Below are 23,787 nucleotides of genomic sequence, written 5' to 3'. Positions count from 1 at the left end.
GCGAAAATAGGCCTTTGTTTTAATAAAAGTTGGTAGGTATGGTCGTTTTAAGTCATTCTATGACCGAAAGTCAAAATCTCAAAATTTTTTGATTAGTTCTCTATAATTCTAAATGTGCGATATGTATAGGTAACAATATGTTTAATTTCAGCACGGCGAAAGTCTCCACAACATGGTTGGTCGCATAGGCGGCGACAGCGACCTGTCTCCTCGCGGCAAGCAGTACGCCTCGGCCCTGGCCGGCTACATCGACCAGCAGCAGATCCCGGGGCTGAGGGTCTGGACGTCCTGGATGAAGCGGGCCATCCAGACGGTCAAGGACGTGAAGGCACCCCAGGAGAGATGGAAGGCTCTGAACGAAATTGATGCGGTTAGTGTTCTAGTGTGTTGAATGTTGGGTTGGGAGTATAGGTATGGGGTTATGAGTCCAGATGAACGGGGAATTGTTCAGGGTGATGGTTGAATTGAAAGAAACATGAATTTAGATTTAACCGTGTGGTGACCAGCACCAATAGAAAAAGAATAGGACCACTCCGTCTCGTCACTCCATCTCTTTCCCATGGATGTCATAAAAGGTGACTTAGGGATAGATTTATAAACTTGGGATTCTTCTTTCAGGCAAGATTCCTCATTTGAATCTCAATTTTATCATTAAACCAAACAGCTGAACGTGGCATATTAGTATTTTCGGAACTGCTGGCTCTGTCGGAGATATAGACGTGATTATATGTATGTATAAATTTAGATGAAGCAAAAGTAGAAGTCACGACAAATGGAAATAGCTTATACATAATCTGCGTTTGGCGGCAAAACAGAGGACACTACTTACGTTAGTGGAATAGTGATAGGCGAGAGGTGATGAGTTCAAATTCCATTACGCAATGGAATGTATCAATTACCTACGTCTTGTGATTTACATTGGAACGACTGCTTTCTTAACTCCCGTGATATCCGGAACACGGTCAAAACTTTTAACATTATTTTCCATAGAAATGATAACATTTAAAAGTAAAAGTAAAAAGAATTTATTCAAAGAACACCACAACAAAAAGACAAAAAAGGAAATATGGTGCTCCCGAGAGGGTACCCCCTCAGCATGATGCTGGCTGTAAACAATATGCTACACGGCCAGCGCTGATCTTCCGGGGGTGCCCGGGTAGGCATCACGGACATACGTACAAGCCTTATATATATATATTTATTTAGCCTTATTCGCCTCTATGATGTCAAATACCACTTTCAATTTCCCAATAATTCCACAGGGGATCTGTGAAGAAATGACATACGCGGAGATCCAGGAGAAATACCCGTCGGACTTCAACGCCCGGGACGCCAACAAGTTCGCGTACCGCTACCCGCGCGGCGAGAGCTACGAGGACCTGGTGGCGAGGCTGGAGCCCGTCATCATGGAGCTGGAGCGGCAGGGCAACGTGCTGGTCGTCTCCCACCAGGCGGTCATGAGGTGTCTGCTGGCGTATTTCCTGGACAAATCTGCTGGTGAGTTGGCTTAAGAACTTGGTGTTTTTGAAACTGACCAGAAGGGCCAGGGGGCACCTTCATGGATACCTTCACCAATCACTTAGCACGAGTGTAGGTGATCCATTATCTTCAAACCACAACTGTGAAGCAGTGTTCCCGCCTGATGTTGAAGGTATCTTTGGTGAATTATACCACCAATACACGCTAGTAACTATAGAGCTACGAGGACCTGGTGGCGAGGCTGGAGCCCGTCATCATGGAGCTGGAGCGGCAGGGTAACGTGCTGGTCGTCTCCCACCAGGCCGTCATGAGGTGTCTGCTGGCGTATTTCCTGGACAAATCTGCTGGTGAGGTGGCTTAAGAACTTGGTGTTTTTGAAACTGACCAGAGGGGCCAGGGGGCACCTTCATGGATACCTTTACTAATCACTTAGCACGAGTGTAGGTGATCCATTATCTTCAAACCACAACTGTCAAGAGGTGTCCCCGACTGATGTTGAAAGTATCTTTGGTGAATTATACCACCAATACACGCTAGTAACTATAGAGCTACGAGGACCTGGTGGCGAGGCTGGAGCCCGTCATCATGGAGCTGGAGCGGCAGGGCAACGTGCTGGTCGTCTCCCACCAGGCCGTCATGAGGTGTCTGCTGGCGTATTTCCTGGACAAGTCTGCTGGTGAGTTGGCTTTGGATAATGAGCTTCAATGGTGTTCTGAAACTGACCAGAGGGGCCAGGGGGCACCTTCATGGAAACCTTCACCAATCACTTAGCACGAGTGTTGGTATTACATTATCTTCAAACCACAACTGTCAAGAGGTGTCCCCGACTGATGTTGAAGGTATCTTTGGTGAATTATACCACCAATACACGCTAGTAACTATAGAGCTACGAGGACCTGGTGGCGAGGCTGGAGCCCGTCATCATGGAGCTGGAGCGGCAGGGCAACGTGCTGGTCGTCTCCCACCAGGCGGTCATGAGGTGTCTGCTGGCGTATTTCCTGGACAAGTCTGCTGGTGAGTTGGCTTTGGATAATGAGCTTCAATGGTGATTTGAAGGATACCTTCACTAATCATATAGCACGAGTGTAGGTGATCCATTATCTTCAAACCTCAACTGTCAGAGGGGTCCTCAACTGCTGTTGAAGGTATCTTTGGTGAATTATACCACCAATACACGCTAGTAACTACAGAGCTACGAGGACCTGGTGGCGAGGCTGGAGCCCGTCATCGAACTACTTCTTCTTTGGCACTAGGTACTTATTTCTAGAGAAATTTCTTCCAGCAGATTAGAATCTCTGAATTGTTGTTGCAGAGGAGCTTCCATACCTCCATGTGCCGCTGCACACTGTCATCAAGCTGACTCCAGTAGCGTACGGCTGCCGCGAGGAGCACATAAAGCTGTCTGTCGCCGCCGTGGACACGCACCGCCCCAAGCCTTCTGTGAGTTACTGCCTTATTTAGCTTGATATTAATATAATATAATTATAATAATAATATCTTTATTGCAGACCACAGAGATTCATAGTTACAAAAAATTATCTATACTAATATTATAAAGCTGAAGAATTTGTTTGTTTGTTTGAACGCGCTAATCTCAGGAACTTTGGTTCTAATAAAAAAATTTTTTTTTTGCGTTGAATAGACCATTTATCGTGGAAGGCTTTAGGCTATATAAAATCACGCTGCAACTATAAGGAGCAACGAAATAATGGAATATGTGAAAAAAAAACGGAAAATTATTCATCCTTGAGGGCTTCAATGATGCCCAAAATAACTATTCCACGTGGACAAAGTCGCGGGCACAGCTAGTTAAAAATAATAGGATTATATATCTATACAAAATGAAAATAAAATTGCACATAACAATAATTATAAATTAAAAAATACAATAAAAGTCACGACCTCGGCAGGAGACTCGGGTGCGACTTTATGACCTGGATTTTTTTGTTTTGGTACCCAAAAAAATTTAAAGTGTATGTTAGCTGCTCAAGTTACGATTTCAGCTTTGTAGCTGTAGGAAGTGTAGTCGTTAATTAAGTTACACGCTACAGAAGACGGAATGAGAAAAGAGGAGAGAAATAATCAAATTAAAAGTACTATATTGTTATAAAGTGAAAATATTTAAAAACTAGAAGCCGCCCGCGACTTTGTCCGCGTGGAATCATTCCCGCTTGGACTCCGGGACAAAAAGTAGCCTATATGTTATTCTGGGTCTTCAGCTACCTACAGTACCTTCAGTAATCGGTTCAGTAATTTTTGCGTGGAAGAGTAACAAACGTCTATACTGACATCCTGACTTACTCACAAACTTTCGCATTTATAATATTACCTACATATGTACATACATATAATCATGTCTATATCCCTTGCGGGGTAGACAATAGTAGGTATTAGTAGGATTAAATATTATATTTGACATTTTTTCCTAACTAACAAACCATGGTTACCGTTGCTATGGCGTACATAAAGAATGTTGCTTACACTAGCTATGACGATTTATAAGATTACAGCCTAGTGACAGCGGAGGCTTAGTAATAGGGTCCCGGTTTTACCATTTAGGCACGGAACCCTAAAAAAGGTCATTGAACGAAGGCAGATTGAATAAGCAATAAGCAACACGAGGAAAGTGAAAGGAAACGTTTGGAGGGAAAGGCCTTGGCGAGCGTATCTCGATCAAATCGGGATGTCCTTGAGCATAGTCAGGTCAGGTTAAGAATACCATAAACAAACAAGCTTGCATTAAGATTCGGGAGTGTTGTATGTAGATGAACGAAGCGAAATAGTATTCAAGGATTGTGATGAGTGGAATGAAGTAGTCTCTGCCTACCCCTCAGGGAGTGAGATTTTTGTATGTATGTACACACTACCTACAGTTATGATTTAATTATATATGTTTAAGAAGTAAAATTACCCCAACAGGGCTCCACCGAGGATGGCCCGTCACCAGATACGTACGCAAAGAATGGCGCATGACCATAAACAACATAGAGTAGACCATAGACTAACATAGCATGACATAGATTAGTAATCGGAGTACCAGAATGATAAGTTGAGTTTCTGTTATATCGGTGGGGGGTTGTGTGGTACCATTTTTCCTGTCTTGGGGTTGAATTCTTCTTTTTATATGTCCACTCATAATAATAATGTCAATAGCGAACGATATCCCTTTGTCTTCTTCTAGATGTCAAATGGAGAAATGCAAATTCCAACAAACGTAGTGAAATTTATATCAGAAGCCGAAGAAAAACATCTTTAGTTCTCGTGAAAAAAAATCGAAAGAACTTTTTTTTTTTCTTAAATAGTGTCTGATATCTGCGTGCGTATATTTACGAACGTAGACTAGTGATACCTTCCCGCTCTCTCCAACTTGTAAAATTAACAAAAAAGATGGATAAATAGGAAGTTATGATATGCCTTTCTAACGTTCGTGAGCTATAAAACATTTGCTATTGACATCTTATTTGGAAGTTGGCAGGTATTTAATCATTAGTTGGTGTCGTTTCGTTTGAACTATTCTTTTTATTTTTTATTTTAATGTTTTTCATTGCTTTGGCATCTTAATGTTTAAATTTCATTTAAGAATCAAAAAGATAAAGATTTCTGAATTGAAAATACTTTTACTTACATTAACCTTTATTAAGTTCCTTACAAGAAAACTTTAGTGTAATCTTATATTAAGGCAGCTTATTCTCGAAAAAGTATGTCATAAATTAGGTATATATTGATTTTTGTCTTTAGTAGAACAAGATTGCAGCTAATACGACGGAATACCATTAACATAAATTCTGGTCATTATTAACACTGCCTTAAGTCTATGATTTAGAATAGTACAAAGCCCTCGCTATTGTTAATATTTATTGGTCTTTGACTGTTGATTTCTGTATGTTATGAGTTTTTAATCATGGCTAGAAAACAAATGGCAATCCACTACACACTAAATAGAAAATAATTAAATGAACTAAAAATTTCTGATTTCAACGTGTATAAGTGTGTATTTTACACGAATCCTATGTAGTAAATACACTCTGAGTCCGCCATCTGGTTAAAAAGAGTTTAAAATTACAAATATGGCCACTTGTTCTCTTGCCTATGTTGAATTTTAATTTTACCGAACCAAAAACTAAATTATAATAATTCCATTTACAGGTGATACCAGCCCCTCCAATAAAACCGCCAGTCCCTCCGGTCTTGAACGGCACCAACAATGAAAAAACCGAAGAAAACGCTCACTAACGGGTCAAGATTTGCGCGCGAAAACACGACCAATGCTTATGACGTTCGAGTTTTGAAATAATAAAAAAAATGTGTTTATGACGGAGTCGGATTTTGAGACTGATTGAGGCAATCTAGCCTTTTACATTTGGAACTCGATCATACGATTGAGATGTGAATGTTTGCCCATTATTCTTCTAGTTGAGAGTTTGCGCGGGTTCACCACAGACAGTTTTTTTTTTTTTTTAATATATTTCGACATTGTGATTAACATCACAAACATCCAAAGTTGCTTTGTAGGTACTATTTTTATTTGATTAAGACGTAATGTTATTTTGATGTAAATATTTAAAGTAGGTATATTTTTAGTAGAATTTGTAGCAATGAACTAAATAATTTTTAATTAGTTTATGTGACTTTATTTAATAAGGCTCTAAGTTAAGGAATCCGAAGACAAAGATAGAATTATTGTTGATTTAAAAATATTATGCTATCAATATAAATGAAATTATTTTTTATGACAGAATGTGTGTTTGTGAGTGGTGCACCCGCTCCACACTCATATATTTTTGTAAAATAACTCCTTTTATCCACTCCTTATCATTCAATAATATTGTTATACATCATATACTGTACGTGTAGAATTTTTACGAAAGGTCTATGTATATTGATAAGTTAATTTGTATTTAATATAGTTTAATTAAGTGGGCTTTGTCGTTTCATTTATTCCTTTTTTTTAATTACCAAAAAGGTTGCTGACAGGCAAGGCTTTTTATCGCATGTAGTGTCAAAAACAAAGCAATACACTATGATAAGAAATATTCTCTGGTAAAACCAGTACATATTCTTATCTATGGTTGGAACGTCGCCGGTCGAACGGTAAAGGTGCTCAAAAATGGCACAACAGGTTCAAATCCTATACCGCGACCATTTACCAATGACTTGAAGAGTTTTTTTGTAAAATAAGATTGATTGATAACTGATGCTCTTGCGGTGAAAAAAAAACCTGCACATTCAGGCTTGTAACCATGATCCAGAATGGGTTTGGTTCGGTTCTCAGTTGCAGAAACCTCCAGAAGACCCCAATAATTCCAAGCGCCATCTAACGATAAAGCATAGAAAGATCGTGTATCAGTTAGAGACATCTATTGCTGAATAGACGTAAACGTCAAAACGCACCTTTTTGATTTAAGTCTTTTATCACTAGATGGCGCTATGTATAAAACCGGAAAGATTCGGATCAGAGATAAATAACATTTTGTATTTTTTACCGTACAACACGTGTGAGACAATTTTATTTAATTCTGCAATTAAGTACAGAGTAAATAATAAAAGGTCTAAGCATGAGAGAAAATAAAACATACATAGATAATTCAAAGTACCTTCCTAATACTTTATATGTCCATACTATCACGCTTAATTTTATATCGATATTTTTATGTATCCTTCATATTGAATGGCGAAGCCTCCTTAATACTAGGTTTCACTGAAAATCAGCGCATTGTGTAACCTCATCATACACATGCATATGCTGAGTGAAAACCCTTTTGCTCGCATCATGTATTTTTTTAATTCTATGGTTATGAACTATGTAACCTTTCGCGCCAAACATATTTTTTTCTTTCTTTCTTTACATAACCGACCTTTGTACCCGGCACACTTGTTATAATAAAAAGTCCCCGTTCTGAGATTTCTATACTTGCCACCCATATATTCACTTATTAAACAGTACTGTACCGTTATTCGAAGCTTATTATATGAGAGGGGCAGCTATTTCCGGTCCTAGTACTAGTCTTGACTTCCGGTTTAGGTCCACGCATCCCTCCTTCCGTCTCCTACCACGCCTCCCCCCACCAAGCGACACTAGCGCCACCACAGGCAGTTGGATTTTGCAGTCCAATATTTTCCTCATTGGCGTTTTTATTTCCGTCCGAGACGGTTCTACAATACGCATTACGCATATTTGTGACCGCATAATCGGTACTAGTCAAATATTCTAGGAGAAATTGTAAAAGGAAAAATATTTGAGAAATTGTAAAAGGTATTTCATATCGAAAAAACTGTGAGTACTTTTAAATTATTAATTTCTCCTTAAAACTTCCGTATCTGTTCGAAACAACAGATATTCTAACTGTGATACAGTTCATAGATAGTGTTTTGGTTTACCTATCTAATAAAATATAAAACTACCTTCAATATTTTTGTCAGTTCATTTGGTTATTTTTCCAAACGCTTTGTTCGTAAATTGTTTTTAACTTATTTCCTTTGTCATATCTAACGTCCACGGACGGGTTCAAAGCCCGTAATTCGTTAAGGTTTCTTTCAGAGTTTCTTTTTTTTTTTTTTTTTTTTTTTTTTTTAATTTTAATTACACAAAACAGATTACAACTATATCTAAACAAATTATATAAAACAAAACTTATAATCTAGGTTGTATTCCAAAAAATGTGTTTTTATAAAAGCTAAAAGAAGAGTTAACTTAAACTATGTCTAAAATAATATAAATAAAAATAAAAGAATGAGCATACTAAACAATAATAGGAGGAGACCAATGTTCCACGCGACAGGGATTAGACTGTCGTCTTGTGGTATAAAATATTTTTGATTGTATTACTATACAAAGCCAATTTAGGTAGAAAAACGTCAAAGGTCTGGTTGCCTTTGGCGATTTCATTGCATTGACGAGCCATCCTAACCAGGGGATTGTAAAATGAGGTATTATTGCGATACACTTGTAGAACAAAAAGTCCTATTTGATTAGCTCTACGAGCACTAAATCTCGTATTAAATGATAATTCAGCCAGCAAGTCAACCAGCAATTTTCTTTCAGTATGAATGAAGAAACCCCAACAGAGCGCACTGTTGGTGAAATTGGAAACGATCGCCCGAAAGCGAAAAATAAAAGGAAGCACTCTGAATCATCGAGTTCAGACTCCAGTTCATCCTCATCTAGCTCATCAAATGATCATGGACGCAAAAAGAGGAAAAGACAGAGGCTTAACGTGAGTAACCGCATGTTTAAAAAGCTGATCAGGGAGGTAAATGAACTTAAGAGCCACGTAGCCTCTACAACTAACATACACAATACTCCATCCTGTAATGATAGCATTGACCCTTATGTCAGTGGGGAATTATATGAGTCAGACAATCAATCACATCATGGTTCTTGTCCAGATTCTAACCAAGCAAAGCTCAATTTCACCTTGAGCACTAAAATCAAAGAACCTTCTATCCCTAACACCCCTGATCATATGCTTCAACAATTAATGAAACTACAGCGGTTTAACAGCTCTGACTGGAACAGTGTGCGTTATGCTGACGTACAGAGAACCTGCTTGCACTCTCCGGGTTTTACCAGCTTAGAAGCGAATGATGAGGTAAAGCAATACGACAATTCCAGATCATATGTCAACATGGAGAAGGCATTTGCAGGCATCACATTTGCTTTGTTACAACAAGGTGAGGCCTTACAAATAGAGATGCAAAATCTCCTTTTACTAGCAAGTCAAAATGGTTCACTATCATACACCGAAATTCACGAAAAATTAAACAGCATGTTTTTAGAAAGTGGTTACAGTAAAGCAGCAAACGAGACCATGCAATTAGCTTGTGGGCATAGAGCGGAGATTATTCAGCAACGCAGAGAAAATATCCTCTCTTTGGTGAAGGATCCGCTTCAGAAAAGCTGTCTACGGAAAATACCTCCATCAAGTTCGAACTTATTTGAAACTGAAAGATTTAGCTCCGCTTTGGAAAAAGCTGGCGGCATCAGGAAAGTCTTCTGGCAGAAAACCAGGGATCGCAACTCTGCTCCGCAGAACGGTCCCGGGACATCAGCGCATGGCACAACCCAGAAAAAGCCTCAATTCAGCCAGCAAAAAGGTACACAGTCAAAGAAGACAAAAGAGTATTCCTTTCAGGAAAAAAATAAGAGTCAAAGAGGAAACCCAGGACAAGGACCCAAGGACAAACCCAGGAGTAACAGATCCTTCTCTCCCTCATCCCGCCGGGATAGGAGAGACTCAAATAAAAGATACTGACTCTTCTCAGGCCTTCCGTGCCGGTCAGCTCAGTCTGTTTCCTCGTCACTGGCAGGATCGAGGGGCGCCGCCTCACATCCTCAACATGTTAAAAGGCTATCGAATACCACTTCGATCAAGGCCTACACCGAGAATGCCAAGTTTCCGACGTCAAACTCGAAACATAGGCGAAGCTGCTGCCATTATAAAAAAGCTTTTAGAGCAAAACAAAGTATTGGAAACGGTAAAGTCTACACCCAGCTTTGTGTCGACAATATTTCCATGCCCCAAAGGCGACGGCACGTCAAGGCCCATATTCAACCTAAAAAACCCGAACAAATTTGTTTGTCCGGGAAAGTTCAGACTTATAAACATTCAAAAGGTACCAAATTTCATTCAATCAGGCAACTGGATGATGAATATCGATTTTCATCACGCCTACTTCCACTTACCTATCGCCAGGAGTCACAGACGGTTCCTAAGGCTGATTTTTTGCAATCAGCTCCTACAAATGGTCTGCTTGCCCTTCGGGATCAGTTCTGCTCCAAAAGTGTTTGCAACAATGACGAATTGGATCGCACAACAACTGAAAAACGAAGGAACTCTAGTACTAGTGTATCTAAACGACTTCCTTTTAGTAAATCAGGATCGAGCATTATTACGCAACCAGACAACATTCGCACTGGACTTGCTCAAAGGTACATGGTTACCGAACCCGCAGCATCTCCACTACAATTCGAAGGAAATGCTCGCTATTATCAATGCATTAAAAGATCACGGTCGGCACCTGAACTCTACGACCTTGGCCATGAAATGAAACAACGAAACAGTTTCCTACCTCCGCAAGGAAGGGGGAACGAAATCCACAGCCCTGATAAAACTTACTTGCTTAACAGCAATTCAACTACTCAACTATATTCACCTGAATATTTACCACATCTCAGGAAGTTTCAACTGCAAAGCAGACTGTCTGTCACGGGGTGCACCCTCCCCAGTATGGCTTCACCTTCAATCTGCTATGACTCTGAAGGTGTTCAAAAAGTGGGGCTATCTGGTAATCGATCTACTCACATCACGTCGGGCTCACGTAGTTCCCTACACATTGCTCGACAGAGCGCAAGTTCACGATGCATTCAACAAAACATGGACTTACCACCTAGCATGGGTGTTTCCTCCATCACATCTGAACAACGCATCAGCGAATTATCTGACTGCCTCCTTCATCGTAATAAATCTACGCTAAGTTCTGATAGACTTATCGACAGGACTACCTCCATCCAAAGCATTAGAAATGACTTAGGAGATATGGAAATGTGGAGGTGGAGTCAACACTTAACCAATTGGTCAACAGAACAACGTGAATTGCTGTCATCAAGTTGGCGTAGGTCCACGCTTAACACTTATCGGCCCGCATTGAAGAGGTGGATAAAGTGGGCAAAGGAACAAGGTATTGATATGTATAATCCATCGGGATCTGATTTCGCGCGTTTCCTAGCCGACTTACACCAAAAAGAAAAGCTCTCACTTAGCACTATTCTTGTCCATAAATCTGCTATTTCTACATTTGTCAACCCAGAAGGCCAAGAGAAGTTAAGCTCTAATAGCCTGGTAAAGCAAGTGCTAAAAGCCGTTGCTTTAGCGACCCCTAGACCTAGTAAACCACCCATTTGGGATACGGATATCCTCATTCGCTTTTTGAGCATAAAGGCGACCGGTCAATCTGAGATATTAGAGGCAGCAAAAAGAACAGCAACCATTCTTCTACTCTGTTCAGGAAGACGAGTGCATGACCTCACATTACTAAGAATTTCACCTGAATACTACTCAGTGTCAGAAGATGCAATAATTTTCACACCTGCCTTCGGCTCTAAAACCGATACCGATAAAAGACGACAATCCAATTGGAAATTGATGCCGAATGAGGAGAATAACCTACTCTGTCCAGTATACTGGGTAAAACATCTAATTGCCCTTACGCAAGAACGAAGATCCCGGGCTAAAAGTGATTGTCTTTTTGTAACCATAACAGGAACCCCTAAACCCGCTTCGCGTACAATTATCGGAGGCTGGGTGAAGAAACTACTTAATGACGCGGGAATAGAAGCCACTCCAGGAAGTCTGAGATCAGCTGTTGCATCTAAGAGTTGGATAGAAAATTTCCAACTGGAAGACATACTTTCCATGGGAAACTGGAAATCTGCTAATACGTTCTTTAGATTTTATCGGAGAGAGTTAACACCCTCCTCAGCACATGCTCACTCTATTTCCGCTTTGTTTACTCCTACAGATGATTGATTAATACACTAAATTAGAAAATCATATGCTCAGATTTCATATTTTCTTTTCATAATTTTGTTTGTTATAATTTATATATTTGTCTACATATAGTAACAATGTGTTGATTTACAATAAAACATTAATAATCACCTATGCCTCGTCACTGCTGGCACCTATACCATCTACCTATATTTTAATAAAAATATAGATTCGATGACTTTAAAGTCTTTTTGATCACATTGACGTTCCCTAGCGACCACCAGGCGATAATAGACAAATCTCTCATATAATAAGCTTCGAATAACGGTACAGTACTGTTTAATAGCGACATTTTACCTGAAAATAAAATGTTTATTAAACATACTTACCTTATTCGAAGCTTAGTTTATACATCTACCTGGTGTTATAAAAACTACTCAATGAGGAAAATATTGGACTTCAAAATCCAACTGCCTGTGGTGGCGCTAGTGTCGCTTGGTGGGGGGAGGCGTGGTAGGAGACGGAAGGAGGGATGCGTGGACCTAAACCGGAAGTCAAGACTAGTACTAGGACCGGAAATAGCTGCCCCTCTCATATAATAAGCTTCGAATAAGGTAAGTATGTTTAATAAACATTTTATTTTCAGGTAAAATGTCGCTATTATGCCTATGCTTTACACTTTTATACTTAGTTATTTATACCAAGCACAGGCTGTTTCAATATTTATGCCAGTTTCGCGTTTAAGACAATTCTCAGAATACAATTTCCGCTATTGGTGCGGTAAGAAAGGTATGACGGTCGAGCGGAAAACGGCGTAAGAACCGTTTTAAGAACTTATTTTAAGAACCCCATAATCTTGATAAGAAAAAACAGAAAATATTAGGGAAGATCTACTATAAATAAAGAAAAGATTCGTATTTGACTAAATTTTCTTATTTTGCTTGTGCGGAAACTCATATACATATTTATATGTACAGATTTGACTTAGGTACCCTCAATCTGTGTTATTGAGCCTCTAATACCGTACATTCCTAGTGTACCTACTTATACCAGTAATAAAAAATATTCTCAAAGAGATTTCATTTGAAATAATCTTGACTCTAGAACTCTCTCTGCGTGTTCCCAGTTGCACCCTCTGCCACAACCACAATGCTCTGCCCTTATAATTTTCTGTTCTAAATTCTTGTGTTAATAAATTGTGAAATTTAATGATCTATTACCACAACAACTCTTCCAAAATGGTGTAACTATATCGAACTTTAGGCACAATGTAACTGGGTGACCTATTTCGGGTCTGCGTTATAAAATAGCGCAATGCCTACCTAGATATGTGAGCGACGGGCGTCCAGTCCGCTACATGGAACGGCAATCAATAAAATACGTATATAGTCCTCCATATACCTCCTGCCTCCCGTCCCTGTGCTATCCGTTATGCCTAGTATTCGGCGAATAATGAAAAGAGTAACGTTCAATGGTATTGATTTATAACAGGTACCTATGCGTGTTCAATGCAAAGCTTCGTAGCTTGGGTATAAAGATTTCTCCAGCCACATACATAATTATTGATAAAAAAAACTGTCCTCATTTTAAAAATCAGACCTATTTGTTAAAGATAATTAAAAAAAATTATATCAACATCGTGACTGTGACACGAGATTTTTATTATATAGGTATAATTATATCTAAATAGGTACTTACATTACATTAACGTCGCATTTCAGCCTAACTGTAGGCTCTGTCTACCCCCTAAGAGAAAAAACGTGATTTATTGTATGTATGAGTAATTACAATACAAATACATAAAATTATTCGGCCACTGAGTGACGGACTGAATAAATCGTTTAAAAAAGCCTTTGTTGCAACCTAAAAAGCCACCTGCCTGTTACCTACCTAGAAAAGCATTGGCATTTCTATAAAGTCATGCGGATACCCAATTAAAGGTGGATAAAAACAATCATAAAAATCTACACTTTAATGTAGATGAGCGAAAGAACGTATCGTGGCAAGTTGAAAGATAAAGTCTTTGCCGGAAAAGAAGTGTGTTTTATGTTTGTACTTGTGTTGTATGTATGTATACCAGTGTCATACTTATGTTGTTGGTAATTACCAAAGGTAAGTACACAACTAAGTTATCACAGATCACACTTTCACTATCTATATATTGACAAGTCTTTAACACCTAGTCGTGTAAAGTGTAAAATGCCATAACATTACTAAAGATTCTATTTCTGTATTTCTTTTGCATTCATCGATTATAATTAAAATTAAACTATAGACTAGAAATTTTCTAAAAAAATTGTCTTTGGTTCTAAGCTCAGCTGTCATTGACATTTCGACATTCGAAACATAATCCACAAAACGAAATGCATTTTTCGCATTTCTTTTCAATACAAAAACAATATTATATAATTAAAGTGCTTGTAATGAGGTTGTTTAAATTAAATCTTGATTGCAAAGGGGAACTAACTTTAATGTGGTGACGTGTGTTAAGTCACAAAGTGAAGAAAGATGGTTTCAACCATCTCGACACTAAATCTTGATGAAAAATATAACAAAGGTTCGTTTTATTCTGTTATTGTATTAATTATTATTGTGTGCATTAAATATTCATTACATGAATGTATTAATATTTGCAGTTCGACAAAATTTTTGTTTTTATTTGGACATACAAGATCATGGACTCGCTAGATCTATATCACGTAGAATCCAGGACATGGGATTGGTAAGTAATAGTCCGTCTACCTATTCATATTTTTACCGCCAAATGTTGATTCTAGGGAATAGGTATTATAGATTTGCTATATTCAGGTTATGGTTAAGTATAATTATAACGAGAATATATCAGAGACAATATTAATTTTAGGATTTTTAGATAACGTGCAAGGCATCCTAAAATTGGCCTCATTATATACATTCCGTTTCTTTCAGTGATAAGTTTCTTTTTAATTCCAAATACACTATAATTATTGTGTGCATTGCTCTTTAAAATATTTAACTTACAAATGCGTGTTCATATGAGATTATTTAAATATATATTTTTAGTAAATTTTCAAAATATTTTTTCGTGCAGGTTCAAATAGAAACGGAACGTAACTATTTTAGTTTATCAACCAATCAAATGTGTTCTCCCCTCCTCTTGTCCCAGTTCACAACAGCGCCTCTGGTGATCAAAACATAAACTAACAAAATATCTCCATCTTGTATGACAGATTTGTGTTTGTTGTTACTTTTTCGTTTTTAGTTAGTAAATGTGAGTAAATTTCAATAAAAAGTGTCTGTGTTGCTACAAATTCCGAACAGAAACACAATAAATATAGTGTGAAATCGTGTTTCAATGCTACTTTACCTTCTGAGGCAAATCTAACAGTGACGAAGTGACCGTCTCAGTGACTAGTATATAGTTACTTATTTCTGTGATAAGCGGTGCGCGGGGCCCTTACGGACGGCTTTTGTGTAAGTATATACGTTCTATAATAACCACGCGTATGAATCAAGACCGCGATTGTGTCAGAATTGTTAAGAAAATAGTTTCAAACAGTGTATGTTTTATCCAAGCGGGTGCGTAGCTCGCGTTCGATTTTAGGTCATCTTTTGTGCGGTCGCGTTAGAGTCGCCGCCGCAGCGCGAAATGCAGCGGGCCGAGGCCGCGCGGCGCGCTCTCTCGCGCTATATTGCACTACATCCATTTTAAAAGCCGTTTGAAATGTAGTTTCCTTTGGATTACGCGTGTGTATGCTTGATTTTTGACAGTTGATATTGCTTTTCTTTATTCAAAGAGATGTGGTTCTTATGTCCAATGTCTTAAGAACTATTTCTCTTTGTGGTTGTTTAGTGTGTTATTTTTTGCGCGGGACCGTTGGCGGGCTCGTAGTTAGAGCGCCGAGGGCGCGTTTAAGCGGGTGCCGGTGTGCTTGCCGACCGTATTTCGAGGAAAACTATGGAACGGCTTCCAACCGCGTCGATACTCGGCGAATGCCCACACGCCCTGTTTCTATGTATAGCCATAATACCTTTAACACAAGTGTTTAATGTCAGCATTCATTGCAACACTTGCATAATAGATAGTGCCATTGCAGGACATGAGTTGTGCTGACTCATATTGTTTACATATTATACAAATCAACCTATAGGTGTCTAATAACCTAATTGGAAATCCATGTAGGTTCATACTCAGAGAAAATAAAAAAAATAACATATATACTTACTTTATTGATACCAGACATTTGGCCATTGGAAAAAAAAACAAACGATTTCACAAAAAAAAAATAATACATTAAGACAGGATTTTTTTAAGTGACTTTTTATGGGATACTAGAATATTACAGTGCACATTTCTAGACCCAGCGGTTTAGACTGTGGTTAAATATGTTGGTCAGGAATAATGTTAAGATCAGTGGTATCACTGCATAGTATCAAACAAAGTTGCTTCACGTTTGTCTGTCATGCATGATTAAATTGTTAAAACTACCCACCATACTTTCTTGTAGGTTATTTTAATATACAGAGTGCTTTGTGAGAGCATTTCTACTGCGCTAAGCTGTTGTGGTTTGCTAATAGAAAATTTTCAATTTCAAAAGCCTTTATTGCTGACTTACAGATTTACAATTACACACATACAACTGTTATAATAAATACACATCAGTCTCCATCAGCGTATCCTTTAGACACAAAGGCCTCCTCCTGATCTTTCCACTTTTTCCGGTCCCTTGTGAGCCTCACCCACAAGACACCTGGGATGTGTCATATACTATCTGCCCATCCCCTTCTCTGCCGATCTTATATATCATAATGAAAACATTTGCGGTTTTAAATATATTTATTATGTATTAAATTTAATTGCCAAATTTCCCATTCCAGCATCAAGAAATATTCCTAACATCCCGAGTCACCCACGTTGTGCGCGATAGGGCTCCGTCGCGCGGCGGCCCCGCGTTGCCGCGATGCGCGCGGCGCCGTGAGCCAGCCCGCGCCCGCGCCGATGCCATGCTGCAGAGCGTGCGCCCCGACCACCAGCCTGTCCGTACGCATACGAACTACGTTCAGCTTACTGTGCAGAAGGTGAGTAAAGTCTTAAAGAGAAGAAGAGTTCCTTGAGTGCCTTGTACCTTGAGTCTTGAAAACAGAAGAGTTCATACTCAAGGGAAATCTTATAAGTAAGAAATAAAGTTCTTAAAAGTGAAACACCACCAAGAATGTTAAATAACATTTTTTTTTATTGTGTTTACGTAGGACAAAAAACTAGGATATGAAACAAAACGTTATATCAATATCTAGTTTGTCCTATAATAAGCGCTTTTATTGCACCTATGAGGTATTTTAAGTTGTTAAAATAACTAAGAAGACACCAAAAAGAATGCCTGCATTTAAGTTTTTATCTTATGAGACATCATGCTGTGTGCTGACATTTGCAGTAGAGGAACAACAAATACTATATATACCATTAATACTCAAAACATAAGTTAAAGCATTGATAGTTGTCTGCAGTGCTGTTGAACAGCCATATATACATCTGACTCATATACATAAGAGTTAAGTGCCTACCCTGCGAATTCTGTATTTCATAATATTAAAGCCAACAAAATGAAATTACATATTACTTACCTATGTAAAATCCACATCGGCAATCACACATACTCTAAATGTAAAAGCTTATTGTGCAAAATCTACTGAACGGATATGGATAACACTACAGCAATATGTACGTCAGAATAACTCAGTCAACAATTTACATGCGAGCAAAGCCGCAGGTGAAAGCTAGTATCCTGTAATATGGCTCAATTGAATATTGATTCTAATACAGCATCATAACCCACACATTTTTAATTATATGTAACTTCTAAATAATGCTTATCTTACTTTTGCAAATATGCTGTTTAACATTTAATGCATTCAATTGATTTTGAAGTCCCATATAGAGTTTAATGAACCGAAACAATGTGTTGTCATGCATTTTATTATAATAACAAGTGTATTAAATAAAATGCAATTTGGATATTTTAGTGACTCCAAATTTATCAGATGTACTCTATTTGACTTCTTTTGCTTGTGATTTACTATACTTTTTATACATTCTATGCTCTTATACTAACTGCTTATAATTTGCATTACTGTGGAATCAATCTGATGAGAAAATTTGAATTTGACAAAAGAGAAAATAGAATTTGTTCATTTGCATGGTAGGTTAAAAGTTTTCTTGAGAGATTTCTCACACTCACTGGATTGTAGGTTGCGGTAATTGCTTATCTTTATATCTATTTATATATTTCTATTTTATACTTTAGCAAAAAATAATTAAATAATTTTTAAGACATTTTTCTCTATGACTGACATTTATGAAGGCTAATTTTTTAAACCAGCTCCACAGTAAAGCAAACTGCTTCTGGTTATATATAATATGTTATGCTTTCAACTACTATATATATTTACAATAGTATTTTTATTAATCTTTACAGGCTATAAGTCTATTGGATAAATTGTATGACACCTTCTTCGCGGCCCCACGCAAAGCGCATGTGAGATACTTCACAAAACATTTTATCAAGATTGAATTTCTGGACAAGTATGCATCGTTTTATACTCGTGTGTGCTTATAGATCAAATCTTACATTTATATAAAATATAATTTTTGTTTTTTTTTTTTCAGAGTGTGCCGACCAGTTTTCAAAGAATTCGATGAATGGCCGCATTTATCGTTAGATCCGGATCCGCCTAAAGAAAGAAAAGACAAAAAGGAAACGCCGCAGACGCTGAACAACAATATACCTACTGCAGGTCAGAAGTAAGTATTAGATGAAACCTTCTTTCTCCCATCATAGCACTTTTGCATGTTGCATGCTTTGGTTGAATGCATTGAGGCTGTTCATGACAAGATAGAAAAAATATTTTCAAAATTAGATAAAAATTTTGGATTGCTCTTCTAGGCGATAGACTGGCAACCTACCACTTCTTGAATCTTAATTCTTTATACACATGTATATATGTAAATTACTGCAAATAAAATAAAATAAATCTAAAAACTGTTGTATCAAATTTGTATTTTCAACTATAGAACAATAATAATGTATTTTTTTTTACTTACTGTCATGTTTGGTGTTCCAGAATGACAAGGAAAAGTCGGCCGCGCATAAAAGAGAGAGAAGACAAAGAGGCGAAAGGAGGGTACTGTGAGATGTGCAACACTGACTACGCGGACGCGGCGCTGCACCGGCGCTCCCCGCACCACCTCGCCTTCGTCCGCGACCACACCAACTTCCTCGCGCTCGACTCCCTCATCAGCTCCGGCGCTGACGTCACCACATTCCTAGACAAAGCCACGCCCATAAACGGTGAACGCAGGTCCCTAAGAAAAATATGCAACGGCGACTCGGAATCACCCAAAAGTAGACGCTCAAAACGATCCCAGTCCCCGGACTCGACGGTCAACGGTAACCAAAGTCCCAAACGTAACGGCACCCTAGATGATGAAAAGAAGCACAACACCAGATGCAGCAAAAGGTTTAACGAGTCCTCTGAAGACAGACAGTATTACAAAGTCGTCGGTGTAAGCACCAAGTTGAGGTCGAGCGGCGGGTTCGCGACGAACAAACGGAAGGATTCCGCCCTGACGTGCAATGGAACTAAACCTCTAGTCGTGAAGTTTAGGAAAGTGAGACGCTCGGAATTGTCAGTGCTGAGCGACGAAGCCGAACAGTTCATGTTTCCGAAGCGCGCCAGCTCGACCAGTTCGACGTCGTCTGATGACGAGAAAGTCCTGAGCGCGAAGAGGAAAAGTCCTCCGCAACCGCCGCCGCCGCCGACCAATGAGAGGCGGCGACAGGCGCGCCCTCTGGCGCTCAAAGAAGAGTCCTCAGAAGAGGACAGTTGGCCGGAGGATAAGCGGCGGCGGAAACGGAAAGCGCCCGCCGTCGCTAAGAGAGGTCGGAGAGGGCCTGTCAAACCGGTTGTAGAAACACTAGAGACGTCAATACCTCCAATTGCCGAGCCGGAACCGGTGGCGACTCCAGTCGAAGTGGAAATCGCTGAGGTTGAAGCGAATCCTCCGAAGGAAGAACCGTCGGAGCGCTGTATGAAGTGGGAAGACGGGCGGTTGAAGTACACGCCGGCGGTGGAGCAGCTGGAGTTCGCGTTCGAGTCGGTGCCGCGCAGCGAGCCCTGGTTCGAGACCTTCAAGAGGCAGGACCAGGACAAGGTTGTGGTGAAGAATGTGCCGCAATATTTTGGTGAGCATATTTGGACGCAAATTTTATTGTTTTTATCAATTTGTAGAGTAATTGTTCACTAAATTAATTTAAAGAGCCTTAAAAAAAATTCAAATTCAATTAAAAAAATAATTTGTAAATAAAAGTGTCAATTATATCACTAATATGAATATGTATTTTCTATTCCAGCACTATACTCCAAATCGCCAAAGTTACCATACGAAATAGGTCAATTGCCGCCTTTAAAACCAAACTGCTGTCCATTGAGCGACCTCGTCAAACGAGAGGAGAAGCCTGGGCCTTCGCGGTCCTACGGCACGCGGGGCATGAAGAAACAGAAGATCCGTAAACGAACGGCTGCTGTTCAAGCATTGGAAGGTCATTCGAGGAAGTCTCCAAGAGAACACGCCTCCACGTTAGCCATCCTCGGGTCAGCAGGGCTGTTACATCGACGGAAACATCCGGACGACACGAAATCAACAGCTTCTGAAGACACAATCAGTGATACTCAAAGCAATCTCAAAATAGAACCAGTCATATCAGAAACACAGGAGGCGTCCGAGAGGCTTCAACAGTTCTTGTCTGAAGTATTCGAAGACGCCGGCGAATATGATCTGTCGGAGGAAGCCATTGAAGGCGAAGCTGCGGTCGTCACGTCCACCAATGTCCCAGATGTCTCCAGTTTGGTTTCAGAGTGTGAAAATTGTGATCTCATACGTAATGAGATCAAGGAGGGAGTAGAAGAACAGACGAAGGCGAGACGTGGCAAATTCAAGAAGAAGAACCGGACCGGTTGGCCGAACAAGAAAAAGGCGAAAAAAGGCTCTCGAGCAAGCAGTCTCGATGTGGAAAACAAACTAGACAGTAGTTTAGATCGGTCCTCAGTTGAACCACCAGATGATGATACTACACAGGATACAATCAGTGAAGAAGGCCGGTCTGAATGTGAAGACGAGAAGACCTTAGAAGAAACAGAGAGTGAAAAGACTTTAATTAATCTCAAAGAGGAAGAGGAATCGCAGGATTCAGAAGACAAATGCGAAGCTACAGATGCAGACGAGTCTAAAGACAGCAAGTTACATGTAGATTTGAAACTTCTATTGCAGAATGAGAAAAAGAAGGCGGCGCGGGAGAAGCGAACGTCTCGGTCGTCTGCGGAAGAAGATAAAGAGTTGAAGAAGAAGAAGCGAGCGTTGCAAGGTTTAGGAGACTGGCTGCAGCCGGTGGTGCGAGTGGCGCGAGTGGACCCGAGCGCGGCGCGGCGCTTGCGGTCGTCGGGCGCGGCGCGATCGCGGAACAACCGCTCCAGATAGCCCAATCGGGGCCTTCGGTATCACTCCACGACCAGTGCTGGCTTCAGAGCCAGAGACCGTGAACGTACCAACGTTACCGAACGCCATACGTGTAAAGACTCGAATGCCCGCTAAGATAGTGAATATTTATTCTGTAAATACCTTTTTTTATATTACAGCATATTTAATTTCTAACTTATGATCGTGAATTTTGTCAATTTCGAGACGGGTTCGTTAGATCATTATTGACGTAATTGGAGGCTCGTGTAAATAGGTGTACTATTTGGTTGGACATATGTGTGTGGACGTGCATTTAGATGTGGCGAGCTTAGATTGTATATAAATGTTAATGTATGCTTAGCAAGTACTGTTCTTTTTCAATTATATGAAGTTTCATCAATTAAAGTTGTATAAATTATGCCATGTTTCTTTCTTTCCTTCATTTCATATACAGAATATATATTTATTCTATATATATTTTATATATAGAAGATGTAGTTACAGGAATAGAAAAGGGTATGTTAAGATGGTTCGGTCATGTGGAGAGGATGAATGAAAGCAGGTTGACTAAGCAGATATACAAGGAGAGTGTGGAGGGAAAGGTCGGAGTGGGAAGACCTAGACGAACGTATCTTGATCAAATTAAGGACGTCCTGGTAAAGGGTCAGGTCAAAAGTACCCGAAACCGCCGAGCTTGTATGAAGAGAGTTATGAATGTGGACGAAGCGAAAGAAGTATGCAGAGATCGTGGCAAGTGGAAAGAGGTAGTCTCTGCCTACCCCTCCGGGAAAGAGGCGTGATTTTATGTATGTATGTATTTCATATACCTAATGAATGTTTATAGTTGAGGATCAAGATGTGTATAGAAGACTAGGTAAAGTCTACATATTATGCAAAATTATCATCAAATATGGGCCCTGTAGTTATTATGGAAGATTAGTTTCTTAAAATATTGATACTATTTTAATATTCAATGAAAGAATCCTCTTCCTTCAAATAATTTAATTCTAGCTACCCGTTTTCACCGTACAAGTTTTGCCTCCCAATTCTTTCGCCATTATGAGCCATATTTATGGCTGTTAGGCTGTGGAATTCGCTTCCCGAGTCCATCAGGACATCCATAAGTCGTCGTCCCATAGTTTCAAATCGCAGGTATACATACGGGTTTCTTTTTAAGTCGCGAGGGTATTTAATAATAAGGCCTATTTACCCACTTCGGTAATATGTTTTTTAATTTATTTTATTTTTTGTAGGATGAATGTTATGTTATTTAAACGAGTTGTATATAACTAAATATATTTCAATAAGTTATAAATAATAGTTCTGATATTTAAATAAAATTATCTCAAAGTCGATTAAATTTATTTGATAAATAATAAACTAAACGCCTAGAACTATTTTGAAGTAAAGTTTTCGTTTAATACATTTTGCTATAATTAATCACAGGCACTTCTGTCATTTTCTTATTGTTAATTATTTTCTTAAAAAACGATTATAGCGATAAGATCTTGGGAGGTACTAATCTGGTACTAAGTGTCCGTGTGGTCATCTCGACGGTATACATTATATTTTTATAAGAAACGAAGGTGGTTCCTCCATTTTGACGTCAAGATGGAGGAACCACATATCACAATCGATATTTTTTCAATTCTTTGAGGTACAAAATTTTTTGATATAGGTACCAAAAGGTACCAACCAGGTACTAAGGGCTGGTTCGACAATATTTGTGTTTTGCGAGGTGGCTCCGTCATCTTGACATTCATGAATGGTCAATAAACTTGGGATCCTTCTCGTTGGCTATTCAAATAGTGACCGACGCCTTTTTGAATCTCAATACCATTATTGCCATACAGCTGCACGTGGCCATTCATTTTATTCAAGACTTGGCTTCTCTACCCCGCAAAGGATGTAGATCTAATTATATGTATGTATGTTTTGTAACCAGTTTTATAAATGATTACTTTCCTCCTTTGAATGTACCTAGACAAACATCAGGATCCAAAATTCATTCATTTCGAAACTTGACAACTAGTTGCAGAACATGCAGGAGTTGAGGCACCAGTCTGGCTGAGAGTTATTTAGAAAATAGTGGAGTAGGACAAGCTCTTGCCTAAGAAGTTTAAACTATACTTAAGTTTTATTTCAATCAGTTTTCACATTTAGATATGTTGTCATCTTGGCCTCTCCTTCCAAGGATAGAGCCCATTTTAGTGTGGAAGGTTCATTCACAGGTTCAAATTTGCTGATAAGACCCAACAGGTGCCTAATAAATAAAATGCAAAATTTGTATCCATTCTCATTTATTGTATAATCTGGCGTTTTAGCCAAATG

At 39.1% G+C, this 23,787-nt stretch overlaps 2 protein-coding genes across 8 annotated transcripts in view; both read left to right on the top strand.

Annotated features, from left to right (window-relative positions):
* The window catches only part of LOC106132148 (6-phosphofructo-2-kinase/fructose-2,6-bisphosphatase), a 28,580-nt gene extending 22,180 nt beyond the window's left edge, over positions 1-6,400 (top strand). For 3 of the 4 annotated variants that reach the window (XM_060947225.1, XM_060947224.1, XM_060947226.1), the window contains 4 exons: positions 152-370; positions 1,263-1,497; positions 2,792-2,919; positions 5,626-6,400. In XM_060947225.1, the coding sequence (XP_060803208.1) occupies positions 152-370; positions 1,263-1,497; positions 2,792-2,919; positions 5,626-5,712 (669 nt within the window). In that variant the 3' untranslated portion in view covers positions 5,713-6,400. Of the gene's footprint in view, positions 1-151; positions 371-1,262; positions 1,498-2,791; positions 2,920-4,398; positions 4,529-5,625 lie in introns of all 4 variants that reach the window. The other variant, XR_009657112.1, reaches the window with a different exon arrangement.
* A 7,884-nt stretch (positions 6,401-14,284) lies between these two features.
* LOC106132164 (uncharacterized) lies at positions 14,285-21,874 on the top strand. 4 transcript variants are annotated; one of them, XM_013331510.2, is made up of 7 exons: positions 14,285-14,523; positions 14,603-14,688; positions 16,824-17,024; positions 18,419-18,525; positions 18,610-18,744; positions 19,065-20,185; positions 20,354-21,874. In XM_013331510.2, exons 1-7 carry the CDS (start codon positions 14,475-14,477, stop codon positions 21,475-21,477), a joined length of 2,823 nt encoding a protein of 940 aa, XP_013186964.2. In that variant the 5' UTR covers positions 14,285-14,474; the 3' UTR covers positions 21,478-21,874. The 4 variants fall into 4 exon arrangements, with proteins under 4 accessions (XP_013186964.2, XP_060803310.1, XP_060803309.1 ...); XM_060947326.1 differs by lacking the exons at positions 14,285-14,523; positions 14,603-14,688 and adding an exon at positions 15,115-15,419; XM_060947327.1 differs by lacking the exons at positions 14,285-14,523; positions 18,419-18,525 and having other exon boundaries at positions 14,604-14,688.
* Positions 21,875-23,787: the final 1,913 nt, after the last annotated feature.

The sequence above is a fragment of the Amyelois transitella genome, chromosome 13, assembly GCF_032362555.1.
Source record: "Amyelois transitella isolate CPQ chromosome 13, ilAmyTran1.1, whole genome shotgun sequence".
Lineage (NCBI taxonomy): Eukaryota > Metazoa > Arthropoda > Insecta > Lepidoptera > Pyralidae > Amyelois > Amyelois transitella.
The sequence above is the reverse complement of the archived record's forward strand: the minus strand, read 5'-3'. Positions and strand labels throughout refer to the sequence as shown.